The sequence below is a fragment of the Pleuronectes platessa genome, chromosome 4 (genome assembly GCF_947347685.1).
Source record: "Pleuronectes platessa chromosome 4, fPlePla1.1, whole genome shotgun sequence".
Lineage (NCBI taxonomy): Eukaryota > Metazoa > Chordata > Actinopteri > Pleuronectiformes > Pleuronectidae > Pleuronectes > Pleuronectes platessa.
Window position 1 is genome coordinate 17,030,714 of NC_070629.1, and position 17,787 is coordinate 17,048,500.

At 45.2% G+C, this 17,787-nt stretch overlaps 2 protein-coding genes across 4 annotated transcripts; both read left to right on the plus strand.

The window, feature by feature from the left end:
- Positions 1 to 2,415: 2,415 nt before the first annotated feature.
- Positions 2,416 to 12,266, plus strand: dnajb5 (DnaJ heat shock protein family (Hsp40) member B5). Of its 3 annotated transcripts, XM_053421896.1 has the most exons (5): positions 2,416 to 2,563; positions 2,790 to 3,069; positions 4,031 to 4,328; positions 4,900 to 5,567; positions 10,295 to 12,266. In XM_053421896.1, the coding sequence occupies exons 3-5, from the start codon at positions 4,118 to 4,120 to the stop codon at positions 10,526 to 10,528; spliced, it is 1,113 nt and encodes a 370-aa protein (XP_053277871.1). In that variant the 5' UTR covers positions 2,416 to 2,563; positions 2,790 to 3,069; positions 4,031 to 4,117; the 3' UTR covers positions 10,529 to 12,266. The 3 variants fall into 3 exon arrangements, with proteins under 3 accessions (XP_053277871.1, XP_053277870.1, XP_053277872.1); XM_053421895.1 differs by having other exon boundaries at positions 2,416 to 3,069; XM_053421897.1 differs by lacking the exon at positions 2,790 to 3,069.
- Positions 12,267 to 13,305: 1,039 nt separating this feature from the next.
- Positions 13,306 to 17,784, plus strand: akr1a1a (aldo-keto reductase family 1, member A1a (aldehyde reductase)). The gene is made up of 9 exons (XM_053420507.1): positions 13,306 to 13,412; positions 14,813 to 14,900; positions 14,984 to 15,103; positions 15,765 to 15,916; positions 16,058 to 16,253; positions 16,371 to 16,420; positions 16,534 to 16,683; positions 16,783 to 16,942; positions 17,154 to 17,784. Exons 2-9 carry the CDS (start codon positions 14,820 to 14,822, stop codon positions 17,217 to 17,219), a joined length of 975 nt encoding a protein of 324 aa, XP_053276482.1. The 5' UTR covers positions 13,306 to 13,412; positions 14,813 to 14,819; the 3' UTR covers positions 17,220 to 17,784.
- The last annotated feature ends 3 nt before the right edge of the window (positions 17,785 to 17,787 follow it).

Sequence of the window (17,787 nt, forward strand, 5' to 3'; positions counted from 1 at the left end):
CACAAAAACACACACACACACACGCACGCATGAAGATCTCACATCTCTTCCTAACCGCATGTTTCCATTGGTGCATTGCAGTTGATTTCACCATGTTTCCCCCTCACAGGCCAAACAGAGCGCCCTCTGTGCATAATGCTCCTCTGCTGACCAGTTGCTTTTCTGGGACAGCTGCACTGGCCCCCAGTCCCTCCCTGCTGCCAACACACAAATACCCACACACGCGCTCAGCTGGACATACAGGAATGTCTCTCTCCAGGTCTCCACCGCAGATCCTCAAAACAGCGGCTTCTCTGCGCACCTGCATTGTTTCAAGCAAAGTAGAAGCACGTGCGTGAGAGCCAGTGTAAATTTGTGTGTGTCAGACAGACTCCTCCATTGAGACACCCACTTTTTCTCTCACCTCTTCGCCTGTCCGATGGGTAATGATGACTCAAGTCTAAATCAGTCTCTCTCTCTCTCTCTCTCTTGCATCGACCCAACAGAGCTGAAAAGCTACTCCCCGCTGAGTGTACCTTCCTATGCACTTAAAAGTCATCAATAATGACTCAGAGCTCATTTGGTGTTGTAGTGTGTGAGATGTTTTTGGAGAGCTGGGCAGGCTGCTCGTTGAGCCGCTTTGGACGGACAACAGTGGGGAAGTCGGGGAAGAATTGTTGGCCTTCAGGATGTACCCAGTGTCTTTTCAGTCTGTTGCAAGAGGCGCCAGCTCTCCCCCACAGTGAAGGACGGATTTTCAAACAAGTTCATGTTGGCTTATCTCTGGATTGTGTAACTGATGATTCCAGGGCTAAGAGATTGGGGTTAGTTTGAAAGAATACTTCAAGTTAAATTAGGGATAGAACAAGACTTGAATTAATAGTCTGTCTAAGTGAGCGATTGTTACACAGTCTCATAACTTCAGTCGGTTCTAAAAGTTCCTGCCTCCCTTGTCAACCAGTATTTTAGTTTGAAGTATATAATGAGCACTTTTCAAGGACACTATCTGCAGACACGGCAGGAGCCTTAAGGAGCTGCTTCATTACCTGATCTAGAAGCATTGAAGGGATTTACTGTGTAATACTGGGGTAGCTATTTTATTACCTCCGCCATGGAGGCTATGTTTTCTCCCCTGTTGGTCTGTTGGTTTATTGGTTTGTTTGTAAACAGGATTACACAAAGACAACTTGAGTAGATAATCACTGAAACGTGGTGGAAGGATGCAGAATGTGTCAGAGAGGAACCCATTCAATGTTGGTGTAGATCTGTATCAGGGGGCGAATCAGAAAACCTATTTTCACAGCTTTTAACATAGCCAGATTGAGTTATTGTTATTATTTCTTTCCTTGATTTCTTTCTTTCTTTTATAGAATTGAATGATTTTGGTTTCATATAGGGCTTGGCGGGGGTATGCGCTCTCTGAGTGACCTTAGTTTGTTTGCCAGCAGGGTTACACAAACACTGTTGGACAGGATTTCTATGAAACTGGGTGGAAGGATGGGAAATGGGCCAAGATAGAACTCATTCAATCGGGGCACAGATCGGGGGCAACAGGGCAGATCCAAGAAGATTATTTTCCCCTGGGGATTGGGCCGTTTCTGACATTTTCACCAATTTCCCAGGGATTCTTAGATTTTGATGAAGTCCAACTTAATTAGGGGACTGATATCTATGAGTGTGTGACGTCTGGTGGGGCATTTCTAATTTAAAAAATAAATTGTTTGGGGAATTGTTTCAAAATTAAGTGAGGAGAACAGCACTTGTTGGGGTTTAGTTTAAGTTTGACTGGAGATTTTCAGCATCCAAGACAATCTCCAGATTTGACCTTAGGGGGTTACAACTGGAATTTTTGTTGGGGTGAATTGTGGTATTAAGGTCAAGACGTTAGATCAGGGTTGAGGGCTGGATGGGTTATTTGTGGGAGGGTCTGAGTAAGAAAGGGTGGAGGCTGGTTTTATTTTAGGATCTGTTGATGGGAAAGTAGGAGTGTGAATAAATCTTTAGTCTTTACAAAGACAGAACTTCAGATTTGTGTGTTTGTGTGTGTCTGTGGATTCAACACATGACTCAACAGTGTTTATACTCAACCCAGGCACGACTACACGATCATGCATTCACATTCACACATATGCACACAGTTTTTTATCAGGAATTGTTAGCTTGACAGCCCTCCCTCATTCCCTCCCTCTCTCTCTCTCCTCCCCCACTCTCTCTCGCTCTCTCTCTCTCTCTCCAAATATGACTGTGTTTGTCTTCACAGTGGACCCCCACACCTCTCTCAACCCTCTCACCAGCAGAGAGTTAAAACAAAGCCACTGGTCAGTTTCTCCTGTCAGAACTAGAGCCCAAATGTAACTCTGTGTGAGAGCGGAGGGTGTTTGTGAACAGTCTCTGAACAAAGAGAGAGGGAGACAGACACAAACAGAGGGAGGGGGGAGGGGGGAATAGAGACATAGAAAGGGAGATACAGAGAGAGGGAGACAGAGAGAGACAGACAGAGAGAGAGAGAGCTGGGTTCGCTCCCAAGACTGCACAGGATTTTTAGTCACTGAAGGACTGGGATCGGACAGGAAACAAAGCAGCGGTAAGGAAACAAATCCCACATTTTAATTTAAATGCATTTTAACCAAAATCTGCCTAAAGTGGTGCAGATGTTTAACAGTGCAGATAATATCAAAGGGCATCTGTTTATAACCATTTCATCACTGAAAGTGACATTTACATATGGCTTATTTATCATGGCTGAAGCAGAAGAGGATGAACTTTAATGAGGTTTTCTCTTTATTTATGTTTTTATTATTCACGCTCAGTGACAGGGAAGCCGGCTGACTGAACGATGTCTGAAGATAGTTATTTTTTTTATCACTCATTATTATAGTCGTTTACGTCAGACGCTCAGTAACTGGTCACCGGTTATTTCGGCGGCTGTGATCGTCCCTGCGTGCTGACGTCACGCTATAAGGAGCCAGCGGTGCCGGGGCGGCAGGCAGAGAAGTGAGGGGAGGAAAGAGGGAGAGATAGGGAGAAGGAGGGAGAGACGAGCCGGACCATGTTGCTGTGATGTTCTCCATGTGTTCTGTCATCATCCTGGTAGGAGCGTCTTTATTTCATTTTACCTTTATTTCTCCGAATCCGCTTTTTTATTTCGCATTTGCTCCGCAGCGTGTTGAACGCGGGTCTCTGCCACCACTGATTGGTTCTCAGTGAATGGACTAATATATAACTGCTCCGGTTTATTCGGCGCTATAACACAGTGCTAGTTTGAAAATGAAATAAATGACAGCCTGAAACTCATTATATACCGTCTGTGGTTTGAATTGTGTGGTCATATTGTGGGCTCTACAGGCTTCTGTAGTAGCGAAGCAGTGTATTGCTATGTGTGCTGTTTCAGCCTATATGAAGATAAGAATAATAAGAATGTGTTATAAAATTTAAGATGTAAGAAGACTTTGTAGTGTCTCGGTGAAAAGAAAAGACTTAATTGGGGGAAATGTGTTTTGGACGTCAAACTGTCTTCGGTATAAAAACACAACCAAATACATTTATCCATTGTCTGCATATAGATTGAATGTACTTATAGTCTAATATCAAACCGTGAGCAGTGAGGAAGAGGGAGGTGAAGATGTGCCTGATGTCTGAGCGCCTGTGTCTCTAATCATACATCACAGCAGGAGGCAGAACAATCACCCATCATCTCCAATCAGTCGAGTCTCAATTTATGGAAAATGACTCAATTCACCCACGTGTTGTCTCTACCTGTCTGAGCTGATAGGGAGATGCCCTTCGATAAAGCAGATGAAGGGGATTCCTCAGCACTCTACCTGACTCTACAACCGGCTCAGTAACCGCATCCCCATAGCAACAGATAGTAAAACCAGTACTATGTGTTCCCGTGTCCAACTCTCTCTGGATAAATTCACAGAAAAAGCCCCTGCAGCAGAGCTGGCTGCACCTTTGCCAGGACTAATATAGTTTCTGGCTTTGAGCAGCATCCGCCTCAGAGGAGTAATTAGGAGACCCTAACTCTAACGCATCTCCTCTATCTCACCAGTGACTGACCACGGCCGTAGCTGAGTAAGTGCGGGAAGGGGGGGGGTCCCCGAGTTCCAGTCCCGAGAGTGCATGTTTGTGCGCAGCTATGGGGAAGGACTACTACAAGACCCTGGGCATCCCCAAGGGCTCCAATGAGGAGGAGATCAAGAAGGCCTACCGACGCATGGCGCTGCGCTTCCACCCCGACAAGAACAAGGATGCCAACGCCGAGGAGAAGTTCAAGGAGATCGCGGAGGCCTACGAGGTCCTCAGCGACCCCAAGAAGAGGGTGGTCTATGATCAGCTGGGAGAGGAAGGTGAGTGAGGGTGGGGGGGGTTGGTGTCTGGGTTTGGTAATGCCTGTCTGAGTGTGTCGGTGAGAGAGTGCAGGCAGGAGCAGTCTGTTAGTGAAGCCTTGTTAAGCAGACGTTATGATGGATTAAGTTGTTATTGAAATAGCTCAGGAACAGACTCAGCATCTAATATCACAGTGGAGGACTGAGGCGTCATTACTTCAGTGGCTGAAGTAATGCTGTGTCTCCTCCATGATTTCTAATTTGTGCATGATTGTCTATTGTTGTCTTTAAGGTCAAAAACACACCCAAACTGCAATACCTCATCACCTACCGCAACTGCTAGTGTAGTGTGTGTGTGTTAGTTTGTGTATTTTATGAGGACCTTCCCTCTTAGTGCTGTTGGAAGGTCACGGTGATGCTGTGGGATTTCTTCCTGCCCATGTGGGCTACACTCTTCTCTCTTCTGTTAACAGCACTCAGTCTTTTCTGCATCTGGAATCTGAGTTCATTTTGAATGTGTGTTTTTAGTTTATGTGTGTTTGTGTCCATGTGCTCAAGTTCTCACACTGTGTTCCAACGTGTTCTCTCCCAGGGTTGAAGACAGGAGGCAGCAGCTCCTCAGGGGTCCCTGGCAACTCGACACACCACTACACCTTCCATGGAGACCCCCACGCCACCTTCGCCTCCTTCTTCGGCGGCTCCAACCCCTTTGACATGTTTTTTGGCTCCAACCGCAGCCACAGTCGCTCCAACGGCTTCTCCCACCACAACCACAATGACCACAGCAACGACCTGGAGCAAGACATGGACATGGATGAGGATGACCCCTTCACTCACTTTGGACGACAGTTTGGCTTTCCAGGAGGGATGAACAACGGATTCCCCGGGGAGGGACGCAGGAGGAGGGGGGTGCCGTCAGAGCCCTTGGGCACCAGCAGAAAGCACCAGGACCCTCCAATGGTCCACGAGCTGAAGGTCTCGCTGGAAGAGATCTTCCACGGCTGCACCAAGCGCATGAAGATCACCCGCCGCAGGCTGAACCCGGACGGCCGGAGCATGAGGACAGAGGACAAAATCCTCAACATCATCATCAAGAAGGGCTGGAAGGAAGGGACCAAGATCACCTTCCCGAAAGAGGGGGACGAGACCCCCGAGAACATTCCTGCCGACATAGCCTTTGTGCTCAGAGACAAAGGTCACGTCCACTTCAAGAGAGACGGTTCCAATATCATTTATAACTGCAAGATCAGTCTAAAAGAGGTGTGTGTGCACATTTTCACCTAACCTCCCCCTCTCTTCCCTCTTGCTGTCTTTTACATCTATATTCAGTCCTCTCTCTTTATGATTCTGCATGTAGATGAGTAGCTAATGCTGCTGAGGTTGAGAGTTTGAATCCCAGTGGAGCAAACAAGGCCGAATTTGGAGGCACTTATGGAGCTGCAAAGTTTTGAATGAATATCCATTCAAATTCATACCATTCCTGTTACTCAGCACGGCCATGAGGTGAGGGGATTTGAAAGTAAATTAGGTGAAGAATTATATCCAGGGTGCAAGGTCATATTAAAGCAATTGAGTAGTGATATGTGCATGTGTGTTGCTGGAGGGTAAGATCAGTGGGAGCAGAGTCTCTGTCACTGCTGTGTGAGGGAGGCAGCAGGAATGTTGTGTCCTTGTGTGACCTGCTCGGAGCGGAGCTGCCGTATTAATACATATACATCAACACACCGGCAGGCGGGCACACTCTCCATCCCCACACACAGACATAGCCATGCATGCGAGCATTCACACTCTTGCATCTTCAGGAAAATTCGCAAACACCCTCGGGTAAAGATGGATTGTGGTGGGGTGGTGGTGACAATCCAGGCTGCTATTACTGTGACTGGCAGGACATTTAATTGGCCGCTCCTACGAGGGCAACGGGTCCAGCAGGGCTCTGCTCCGTCTGTGAATTACACAGGCTTTTAATGCCTCTAGCAGGGCTGCCACTCACGGGTCCGCTCTTCACATGGTCGGCTCGATGGCTGGTGCCCTCCCAGAGTTGGAGATGTCAGGGGAGTTGATTGTTCGCAAGGTTTTTTCTCTCAAAAGCAGCATCGCCCAGGAAATAGTGGGCGCCTGCGCACAGCACATGTGCAGTCAGCCCAGTTAATGAGAGTGTGTTAAAGTTTGTTGAGTCACGTTAAAGAGGAGGTGGTGCTTGATCAAACCTGCACAATGATTGAGTTTGCACTGCAGAACTCCCACAGCTAAAACCCCGTGGTCTGACAAGCAGCCAGCTAAGAGACTTAAGTCTGATGCAGCCAAAGGCAGGATGGAGGAGAGAGGGGACTCGGAGATGTGGATTGGGGAGGTGGGGCTGGGTATGCTGGGAATATTAGTGAAGTAGGTCAGATGATTCAGTATCCAAAGCAAATAGGAGCTCATATTCCACTGCTCTGCTCTGCTCTGCTTTGCCTCCCTCATGATGAGATGCGAAATGCTGCAGTGAAGCACAGCACCAGCTCCATGCTGCACACAGGACGACCTGCCACATGTAGTATGGTCCCTGCTCCAGTAGATAATATGACAGGAAGAGGATTATTTCCATTCTGAAAGCTCAGAGTTAGTAACATCTAATCCGTATTGTTGCAGAGGTTTTCTGGAAGCTGGTGAAAGGAGAGCTCAGGCAGCAGCTGATGTCTTCTGCAGAAGAGTTTAGTGTTGACATGATGTATCAAGGAGACCAGAAGGTTAAACAATACACAAACGCTAACAGAGTAACACGAGCAATCATCAACCCCGAGCCTCCAGATGTCTCCCACACCATCCCAGTATATCTCCCTCTACTTGTGTCCATGAAAGGCTAGAATGGCTGTCACTCTCTCTATCGTTCATGTAGGTGTTTGCATCCTATTGGATAGTTACGCCTAAAGTATACATTCCTAAATCCCATAGTGTCCTTACCTCTTGCCACTGGTCTAATATGTGAACGAGTTGGAGTTTGTGCCTGTCTCTCTGGGGCATCTGAATTGGGTAAGAAAGTCCTTCAACTTAGACACTAAAGCGTGCTGCTGGTTGGCTCCTTGTCTATAACCTGACCTTGGGTATTGCTGGGAGAGAAGGCAGTATGTGTGGAACTAGACGGGACATATTGTCCTAATGGTCTACGGATGTATGTGTGAGGATGGTCAAAAGTTCCTCAACATATAAATATATATATAGTACTTTTATCATATATCACCTGCTGTATGATTCCTCTGCTGTTTGGTTGCTCAGGTCTGTTTTCTGCCTGAAGCGCGCTGCGATGAACGGCCTCATTTAGCTCCAGCCGACCTCATTTGACCACTCTGTAAACTCCCGGGGAAGCAGTGCCCGAGGCAACCTCCAGCCCGGCAGCATCTTCACCATGACAGCAGCCAGACTCAGTTAGAGAGCCCAGTGAAACTTTGACACATTGATTTCCCGGCCTATACCTGGATCTATATGGTGGCTCATTCTGGCATTAATGAGGATTCTGCAGTGCTCTGGTATCATCTATGGCAAGTGCTCCTCTAGGTGCTGTCACTGCTTCTCTCAGCAACTAAATCCAGTTCCAAGCACAAGTAGGTGCTAACAGTAGCTGCTGGGCTCCACCTCATTTATCATTTAGAAATATACTGTTTATATGCAGTGGTCGGAGGTGTTGATCCATCGAAGACAAAGGCAGCATGCGCTTTTTTAGCAGCCAATGTAATTTAAACAAACAAATGCCGACAACTACAAGTGAGCAAAAGCCTCATGGGTGGGTGGACGGATGGACGGATGGACGGACAGATGAATGGACAGACAGCCGTCTTACAAAGTAAAATCCCAGTGTACGTGTGTGTTTGTCTGCGTCTGTCTGAGCGGTGGATTATGCAATCAGCTGGCCCGACGATCATCTGGCAGTGTGTGTCCAGCATCATGGCAACCCGTCTGTGTGTCTGTGTGTGTGTGTGTGTGTGTGTGTGTGTGTGTGTGTGTGTGTGTGTGTGTGTGTGTGTGTGTGTGTGTGTGTGTGTGTGTGTGTGTGTGTGTGTGTGTGTGTGTGTGTGTGTGTGTGTGTGTGTGTGTGTGTGTGTGTGTGTGTGTGTGTGTGTGTGTGTGTGTGTGTGTGTGTGTGTAAGACTTGTGTTAGTGAATGGAGGTGTCCATACCGAGAGGATGAGCCACTAGTCTCCATGACAGTCACAGGCTGAATCAGCCCACGCTGTACGTATAGCGGGTAAACGGAGGATGATGTCATGGCTGGAAAACTCTGAAGCAGCTGCTCCACCCGACTGGACTTCAGCCGTCCACATGTCCGTCCCTGTTTGTTAAAAAAACCACCAGACGAGAAAGTCCCCCAACTGTCCACAGCCTTGCCTGTGTTGTGACAGAGACTGGGGTCTTAGAGGGACACTTGAACTCGTGCTCAACTGAAAGCTGTGAAACATTTAGCTCAGCGTGTTTCCAGCAAGAATTCCTTCCTAACTAGAATATTAACCAGCGAACCCCAACTCTCTTGAGCTTTTCATATCCGCCCATCTTACCCCTGACATTATGCAATTTCTTGCCAATAAGTAAATACGCTGAACTCGTTTGTCACGTGAACTTCAGTTCTATATCTCAACTTAAAATGTGTACACCGTTGATTTTAGTGCAAATCTTTATCTACGCCAGGAGTTTTGTGCTAGCAACAAAGACACTAACGTATATGGTGTTTCCTTTTCATCCGTATTGCTATTCAAATTGTACCGATACTCTTACTGCGAAAAGGAGGAATTCTATCAACAACAGGTTTTTTATCGAGCGCCACCAGCAGGTGAAGATCTCACTCATCAATATCACTTTCATAGCTCAGGAAGTGTTCATCATCATAGGTCATAATTTAATATTTCCGTTATGACCAACTTTTCCTTTAGTGTGTGACCAAATACCTTTTATAAATTTAAAGACATTTAATCAGCTTCACCTAAACCTTGTTTTCACTGCTAACTTAGCATGTTAACACGTAGTTACAGTATATATCATGATCATTTTAAAGTACTTTTTGGGGCACTTTTGTAGAGTGGGGGTAAGAGGGGAGAAGTGACAAACTCTTTTACATACAAGACTCCCCATTAATCACTCTGTCTTCTTTTATCCCTGAGTCATTTTAAAAGTGGCAAGTTTCCTCGTTCAGTATTTTCTAACTCTCTTGACCTAAACTCTTTCTCTCCATCCACAACGGCTCTCCGTCTCTCTCTCTGCACACCTTTGAGTTATATATTCTCTGACCCCATTCTGTGTGTAAACCATTTCGTAACAGTTGCATAGAAATACATTATATAAGGAAGGTTTTCTATTCACCAGGATCTCCATTCACAGACTTGTGGATTTAAATACTTCCCTCTGTTCAGCACAAATCTGGTGAGAGATGCTCACTGGATTGAAAAGCCTGCGAAGTCGTGATAACCACAGGCCTCTGTGTTTAGTTTAGCATTTACCCTACTTTGTGTGTGTCTTTGTGTCTGTGTGTGTGTGTGTGTGTTCTCTCTCGTCAGCCTGACAGCCCATCTGACAAGCCCTCCAACTATTTACGAGCTCAGCCGATTCCTGCCTCACTTCATTAGCCATGAGCTATGCTATGAGTTGGTTGCTAAAATTAGTCCTGTGCGCAATTTGTAGCCCCCGTCAACACTTACACCCACACAACCTCCACCTACACAGAGAGACACACAAACCGGAAAACCTTTCCCGTGCCAAGTTATGTTTTACTAATATTCCAGTTATGTAGATCCCACAGAATTGATGTTGAACTATTTCTCAGGAAGACGTACCCGCTGTCTCTTTTTTAAGAGACGCACACATACACACACGATGAACACACACAGAGAACATGAGGATGACGTACCGAGGGATAAGGAACCAGTTTTTAGTTCATGGAAAAATTAAGTCATTGGGATATTTATGGCTCTGGCGTTTCATTCCTTCTAAAGATATTAATCCCCTCTTCCTGTCCTCTCCAGGCATTGTGTGGCTGCACGGTGAGCATCCCCACGCTGGAGAACCGCATCATCTCCCTCCCCTGTCACGACATCATCAAGCCGGGGACGGTGAAGCGACTCCGAGGGGAAGGCTTGCCTCTGCCCAAGAACCCGTTACACCGCGGTGACCTCATTGTGGAGTTTTCAGTCCGTTTTCCTGACAGGATCCCCCCCCAGTCCAGAGAGATCATCAGACAACACCTCCCCCAGTCATAGGAGGACTCACCTCCAACCTCTCCAGCCACCACACACTCCAGCCTAAACCCAGAAAAACCACCCGTATCAATCCTTTATCCTGTCGTCCCTTAAAGTTTGTCCCTTATTTTGAGTCCGTGTTCACATGTCCTGTGTTGACGCGCACAGCATTAAAGAGACGCTGTGGTTTGTAGGGACTTCTCAGTGGGAGGATGAAGGAAGGATTGCCAACACGGTATCAGGGTGTCGTTATTTGTGTTTGTTTTGTTGTTTGGCACACACACACACAAACACAAACATCCGAGCGGTGGAGCAGGGCTGAGGGATGGGCTCAGCACAACCCAGGCTTTTACAGAAACTTCTTTTCTTAACAGTTTTTACACATCAATCAGTGGTTTTATAAACTGTCCGACTCTCTGATCCTCGTCTTTTTGTGATAGGACGAAGTGCGAGGTGTTTTTTAAGAGACACATTTTTTTCAGGATTAGTTTTTTTTCCAAAGGAGGTTTCAAATTGAATTATTTATTTTAAACTTGAGTGTTCCAGCAGCATTCAGCGTGTTCGGTGCCAATCCCCATAACTCTCCCGCTGCCACTCACTTTTCTCATGAAGCATCGTGCTGGACGTCTGTAGGCCGTCTTACTGTTTAGTACAATCTGTCAGTTGTGTTCATTACTCCAAATAACATTAGCGTGTCTCAGCTGCATTGGAAAATCTGGGAGTGACAATCACATTCTGTAACAGCAGTATAAGCTTGGATTATACAGTCTGCACATAATATGGGTGCTTCCCCCTTCTGAGCCGCACGGCCTGGCTTCATATCTGAGGAACATTTTGGTGCCTTAGCCCTGTGTCATACCACATACGTGCGCACACACGTGCACACAGACCACACTGTAGAACGACAGTGTAATACAACCAGCCATGTTAAGTGCACAACAGACGATGCCCTATTGCTGTGTTAGAGGCGACCACTGGGAGCTGATGACCTTGGGGAAAGGATCATAATCAATCACCGCATTTTACCGGATGTGAGCGAGGATGTGTTTGAAAGAGAGATCTGATACAAGACTGATGAATTTAGCCAATACATTCTGTAAAGTGCCGTACAAATACAGGCTGGATTTCCCAGAGGAACGTCAACATGAATAAATCTGAAGTAATGAGTTTATATTCCTCTAGGAAACCAAGCTTTGTTGTGTATAATCAGCTTTCTCTTGTGCCATCTGAAGGCTGTGTCCCTGGTGCTACTGTGAGCTGTGCCAAAAATAGACCATCGTGGTTTCTACTTTTTGGTTTCATGGAGTCCTCGTGATGTGATTTGATGACTGCCTCTGTCCTCTGTAACATCTCTGCATCAAACGTTACGCCTGGTTTTGTTTTAAGTAGAAAAACCCTGTTTAGGAAACAGGTTTTGTAATATTGCAGCAGTTCTCTGTCTCGGCTGCAGGGGGCTCTGAAAGCTCTCTTAAGCGCTTCCTACTGTACTTTACAGCCATGATAAAATGTGTGTGTTAGGATGGTTTAGACAGATATACTGTATACCACATGTGAGATATGTTTGAATGCAACATGTTGAAAAATGCACTTTGTATGTCGTAAGAGATGAAACTATGAGACGGTGGGAGAGACTTGAGTGACTTGTCTTGAGTGTGTGAGCGTCCTGCGTCTTCTCGGAGCCTCAGAGGACGTCGGACCGCGGCTGCCACCAGGGGGCCCGTGTGCTGCTGCTGCTGCTGAAAGACTCGCCGTCACTGCTTCTGTGCATCTGAAGATATTTATGATCTTTTCAAAAAATAGAATCAAATAAACCAAATGTGTGAAATTAACAATTTGTGTCATTTGTCCCTCAAAAAATGAACAGTGGGCTGTGATCTGAACATTTTCATTAGTATATCCGGTTTTGAACCCGCTTGTGGTTTAACGTTTACATGATCAAAACAGTATCCAGGTTTCTGATTCTCTACACTCTACTGGATTTAACTTTTCCACCTAATAGAAAAATAAGATTTAAATGACCTAACAATTTTTCATTATGTAATTTATCATCATGTTTTTGTTTTACTAGCTAAATACTTTCCCCAACTCCCCTAGTGCATTTAATCAAGTACTATACCTCTGTACACGTCAATATACACTTCTACATATACTTCAATACATCAATTAACTTTTTACATTATAATTTTACATTAGAAACATAAAACCTCAGCAGATTCCCTCTAGACGTGTGAAGATGAATTTTTATCTAAATTTTATTTTCATTTCATATTTATACTTTGTGAGGCCCAAAATGATCAAATCATAAAATGATTCTGTCCATGAATAAAATTTGTTGTTTTCATTAGTCAAATCTTGTTTTGTGACTGTTTAGAGGGGCCCCACTCCGAGGTGTAGAACCATTAGTCAACTGAGCTGTAAAAGATATAATTGTTTAACCAGCGACAACATTGATGCATCTGTAGCAATAATCTTAACAGAATGACACACAGTAGAGTGAATCCCTCAACCAAGGCCCTACAGTTCCCGAATGAAACCACGTTGGAATTCATAGATACAGTTTCCCTTGGAGCTGCACCTAGTTGCACACACTCACACAACATGTCTGACTTTTTTCATTAATATCCGAGTCATTCCCTGAGAAATCCATGAAAATGTTAAAAAAAAGGCCTATCTCACAATGTCAAACAACAAATTGAAGACCGCCCCCCCACCTGATCTTGATCTGCACCAAAATGTTACAATCGATAATATATTTTTGTTCAACTGTGTGTTATTTTGGGAACTACAGTGGAGTTTGGACTTTTTCCATCTGTTTGAGTTGCAGAAAAACAAATGAAGTCAGACTTTGACCTCAGTCTGTTGAAACCCAGTACGACCACTGGTCCCTCCGTCAGAACGACCCCAGGTAGGAACTATACAGCTTTTTATGAAAATAAAGACTCCTGTTCTCTGAAGGTCTAATCTGTGTTCCATTTACTCTAACTGTGTTAGTGCATTAGTTAATTACACAATCTGTTCTGCCGCTGGGTCATGAGACAGTCAGGGCAGGTGATGTGTGTTAAGAGGCTGATATCACGTGAAACAACTGTGTGTATGTGTGTGCGTGTGTGTGTGTGTTTGTGTGTGTGTGTGTGTGTGTGTGTGTGTGTGTGTGTCTGTGTGTGTGTGTGTGTGTGTGTGTGTGTGTGTGTGTGTGTGTGTGTGTGTGTGTGTGTGTGTGTGTGTGTGTGTGTGTGTGTGTGTTAAGGATATGGCAGACAATTAGTGAACTGTGGGAAGAGAGCTCTCTGAGATGTGCTGCAGTAACACCACAGTGTGACTAATGCCTTATAGCTGCATCAGCTATTTCTGGCGATAAGTCTGAGTTCGCAGAGAGTTTATATTTCCACTGAAACAACCTTTTCAACTCCGAGAGAGAGGGAAAACAAATAATGATCAAAGAACAGCTCGTGGGATATTTATTGTGTCCTGGATGAAGAGTTGTAACTGAGTCACTGAACCACAAGTCGGAGTCAGAATCCGAGTCAACAAAGACAAGTCCAGTTTGAGTCAGAGTGGTGTCCCTGTTACCAGAGCCTCAGGTTCAATTTAGTTTAAATTCATGAGATCATTATTGGTGCATCTGTGAAAAAGAAATCATCCTAACCAATTGGAAGTTTGAAGATTCATATTCAGGATCATTGAGGCATTGGATAAATGAACTTGTTTATTACTGAAACCTGACAAGATTTTGTATTGCATCAGACAGTAAATATGAAGCACCTTTATCAACACTACTTCGTATTTTTTACATTGATGTGTAATGTTTCAAATAAAAGGGACTGTCTCCTCCATAGATCTCCTGTCCTCTGAAATATATGTTTCCATGCACATTTGGTGATGTTTATTTTTGTATCATGTCAACAAACAAAATCTTTACCCCCAAAAAAGAAACTGTAAAAGCAAAGTGCATGACATGAGATGTTAATTATAGCTACAGTCACTCCGATTTCATGAATAACAGCCTAATGAAGCCTAAACCACCAAAAGGCTCCTCGTCCCGGACTTCCAGTTCAAGTCAAATCCTTGGATGTAGCTTTGTTAAAGGCTCTTTCACATGTAGAGTATTTTGCATGTGCACTTGACCCCTGCTGCAGTGCAGGAGTTAATGAATTCAGATGTGAGTGATAATCAGTAACAGAGTATTAGAACTTAGTCACGATGAGTGGACAACCACTGGGTCTTTTTCCATAGGACAGGTTTTATATGTGAACACCTCACATCACTGTCTCCTCTGCCTCTGTCTGTCCTCCGTCCTCCTCACAGCTGGAACATGAGCCGCTTTGTGACTCTCTCCACGGGGCAGAAGATGCCCACGGTCGGACTCGGCACATGGAAGAGTGCCCCGGGACAGGTAGAGCGACACACACTTTCACAGGCTCTGTTCCTGAACACTGCTGCATCATAACAGAAGTGACTGATCCGAGTGTTTCCCAGGTGAAGCAGTCCGTGCTGGCTGCTTTAGACTGTGGCTACAGACACATCGACTGTGCTGCTGCGTACAGCAATGAACTGGAGGTCGGAGAGGCTCTGGCTCTGAGGGTCGGACCTGGGAAGGTGAGGAGCTCCAGTTGTAACGATTTTAGCAAAATTCATTCTTTGCTTGACCTTGGAATCAGCAGCATCCACTCGAGGATCCAGAATCTCACTTGTTTCAGAGCTTTAAACCGCTTCATCAGTAGATTTACTAAGTGCATCTCTTTTTTAAAACTGATTATCCACTTCTTGTATTTACTTCTATCCTACCTTTTGTGTAGAGGACTGTGTTTTTTTCCTCTTGCCTTAGTTGTTGATTCCACCTTTGTACTTCTTATCCTTTTAATCCGCTTTCGTTTAGTTTTTCCTTTGCCATGATTTGTGAAGTGAAATGGTTTTAATGTGCTTTTTACTTTTAGTTTATTCTTTGCAAAAAGTGCAATATGGCTTAAAGCTGCACGAAAGCAATGAAACTATTTAGAACTTTGTTTAGATGTTTAATGTCGTTAAACAGTTACCGACAGGGGACTTTGTCCTCTTAGATTTAGGATTAACATGAAGGTCGAGGTTAGAACTGGAGTGAAGCTACAGGCAGGGTCAACGTTTCTAGAGTAGAGATGCAAAAAATAGTTTAGTGACACAATTCTAGATTTATACTTTTAAACACTCGATAAATGAGCAAGCATTTAATCAATCGGACTTTATCCACGTGTGTTTATTTATGTTTTATTGTCCACCCCAGGCTCTGCTTCGTGAGGAGCTGTTTGTGACGTCCAAACTGTGGAACACCAAGCACGACACGCAGGATGTGGAAGAAGCCTGCAGGACCAGTCTATCCAACCTGGGTCTCTCCTACCTGGACCTGTACCTGGTGCACTGGCCCATGGCATTTCAGTGAGCAGATCCACACACGATTAAAGTGAATTTGTTTCCCCCTGGTGGGGAGGCTGGCCCAGGGTCAGTTTGAAGGTGAAATTACCCACACGTTCCCCATCGCAGTCCCTGAAGCAGCCCTCTGTGCGCTTTATGCTTCAGGTCGGGGAAAGAGCTGATGCCTCGACGGGACGATGGGAGCATCTGTTACTCGGACACACACTACAGAGACACGTGGGCGGCCATGGAGAGTCTGGTGGACAAAGGTTGGGTCCGGGCAATAGGGCTGTCCAACTTCAATGCCAGGCAGACTGATGACATCATCAGCGTGGCCAGACACAAACCTGTGATGAACCAGGTACAATGTGAATTTCTCACAGGCCAAAATAAACACAGTAGTTTGGGCTTAACCTACAACAGAGAAGATGTGATAGTTAAATATGGTGAACATTGTGTGTTTGTCATTGTGCCACAGGTGGAATGTCATCCTTACTTGTCCCAAGCTGATCTCCTGTCACACTGTCGGTGAGGGTAATGCCAGTTTATTCACACTGGTATTTTCTTTTCTCTGAGCTGCATGCAGTGAACGTGATGTCTGTGCTGTGTCAGTAGTAACAGTGCTCGTATGTGTGCCTCAGGTCGGTGTCGGTGTGTGTGACAGCCTACAGTCCCCTGGGCAGCGGGGACAGACCCTGGGCCTCCCCCGATCAGCCAAGTCTGCTGGAGGATCCTCGACTGGCCGCCATCGCCCAGAGATACCAGAAGACACCTGCACAGGTCATTCTCAGGTGAGGCAGACTACGGACTAAAAGTCTGACACCTGTCTTCTGTTGCAACTCGTTACTTTACCCCCCCCCCCCCCCCCCCCCATCATGTGACATCTACAGGTGGCACGTTCAGAGAGGTGTGGTGTGCATCCCCAAAAGTGTGACGCCCTCCAGGATCCAGCAGAACTTGCAGGTGTTTGATTTTTCCCTGACGGACGACGACATGAAGCTGATTGAATCCTTCAACCGAAACGAGCGCTTCATCGTCCCAACAGTCGAGGTGAGTCCCTGATGTGGTATCGCCTCAGAATATTTTTTAAACTTGTGTATATTCATCCTTAACTGACATCTCAGGCACATAAGATTGTTTTTTAAACTAACAAGTTGATACAGACTGGAATCTCTGATGTGTAGGTTTCCTGAAAGATGTTTTCAGACTTGGATATTGTAAATATACATCATATCTGACTAATATTATTGGTCTTCCACAGCGGGATGGTAAGAGTGTGTGGAGAGATGCAGAACATCCTCATTTCCCCTTCCATGATTCCTACTGAGTTCATCCCCACCGACTACAATACTGTTTTTAATGATCATGGTCTCAAACGCTCAGACATTTTTTTTATTAAAATGTAATTTTCCTTTTTAATATCAATTTGTTGACTCAATTTTGCAGTAACAGTTTGTTACATGTTTTCCAGCCAATTCTTTAAATTGCAATGAACAATTAAGTGATTATTCCAACACATTACGTTCTCTTACTCGGCCAGAGCGCCACTGTGTGGTCAGTGACAGAACTACCTCAGCTTGATAATAATGGTGCCAGTATTTTTCACTGAGCATAAACTCCTCAGCCATTGGAGGACCACAATAAACTTAACTAAACTAACAACTTGACATTTAAAGATCTTTATATTGTCAGGTCATGTATTAATGCAATCAACATGATCTGATCCCATGGCCTATCATACCACAAAGATCACAACGCCCTGAGGAACCGTGGGTTTCCAACCTAACTACTTTACTTTCTTTTACATGGAATCTCTGACCCGACGGTTGATTGAACAAATCAAAGAAGAAATGTACGTCAACTCTGTGTCAATAAAGAATTTCAAAAGCAGACAT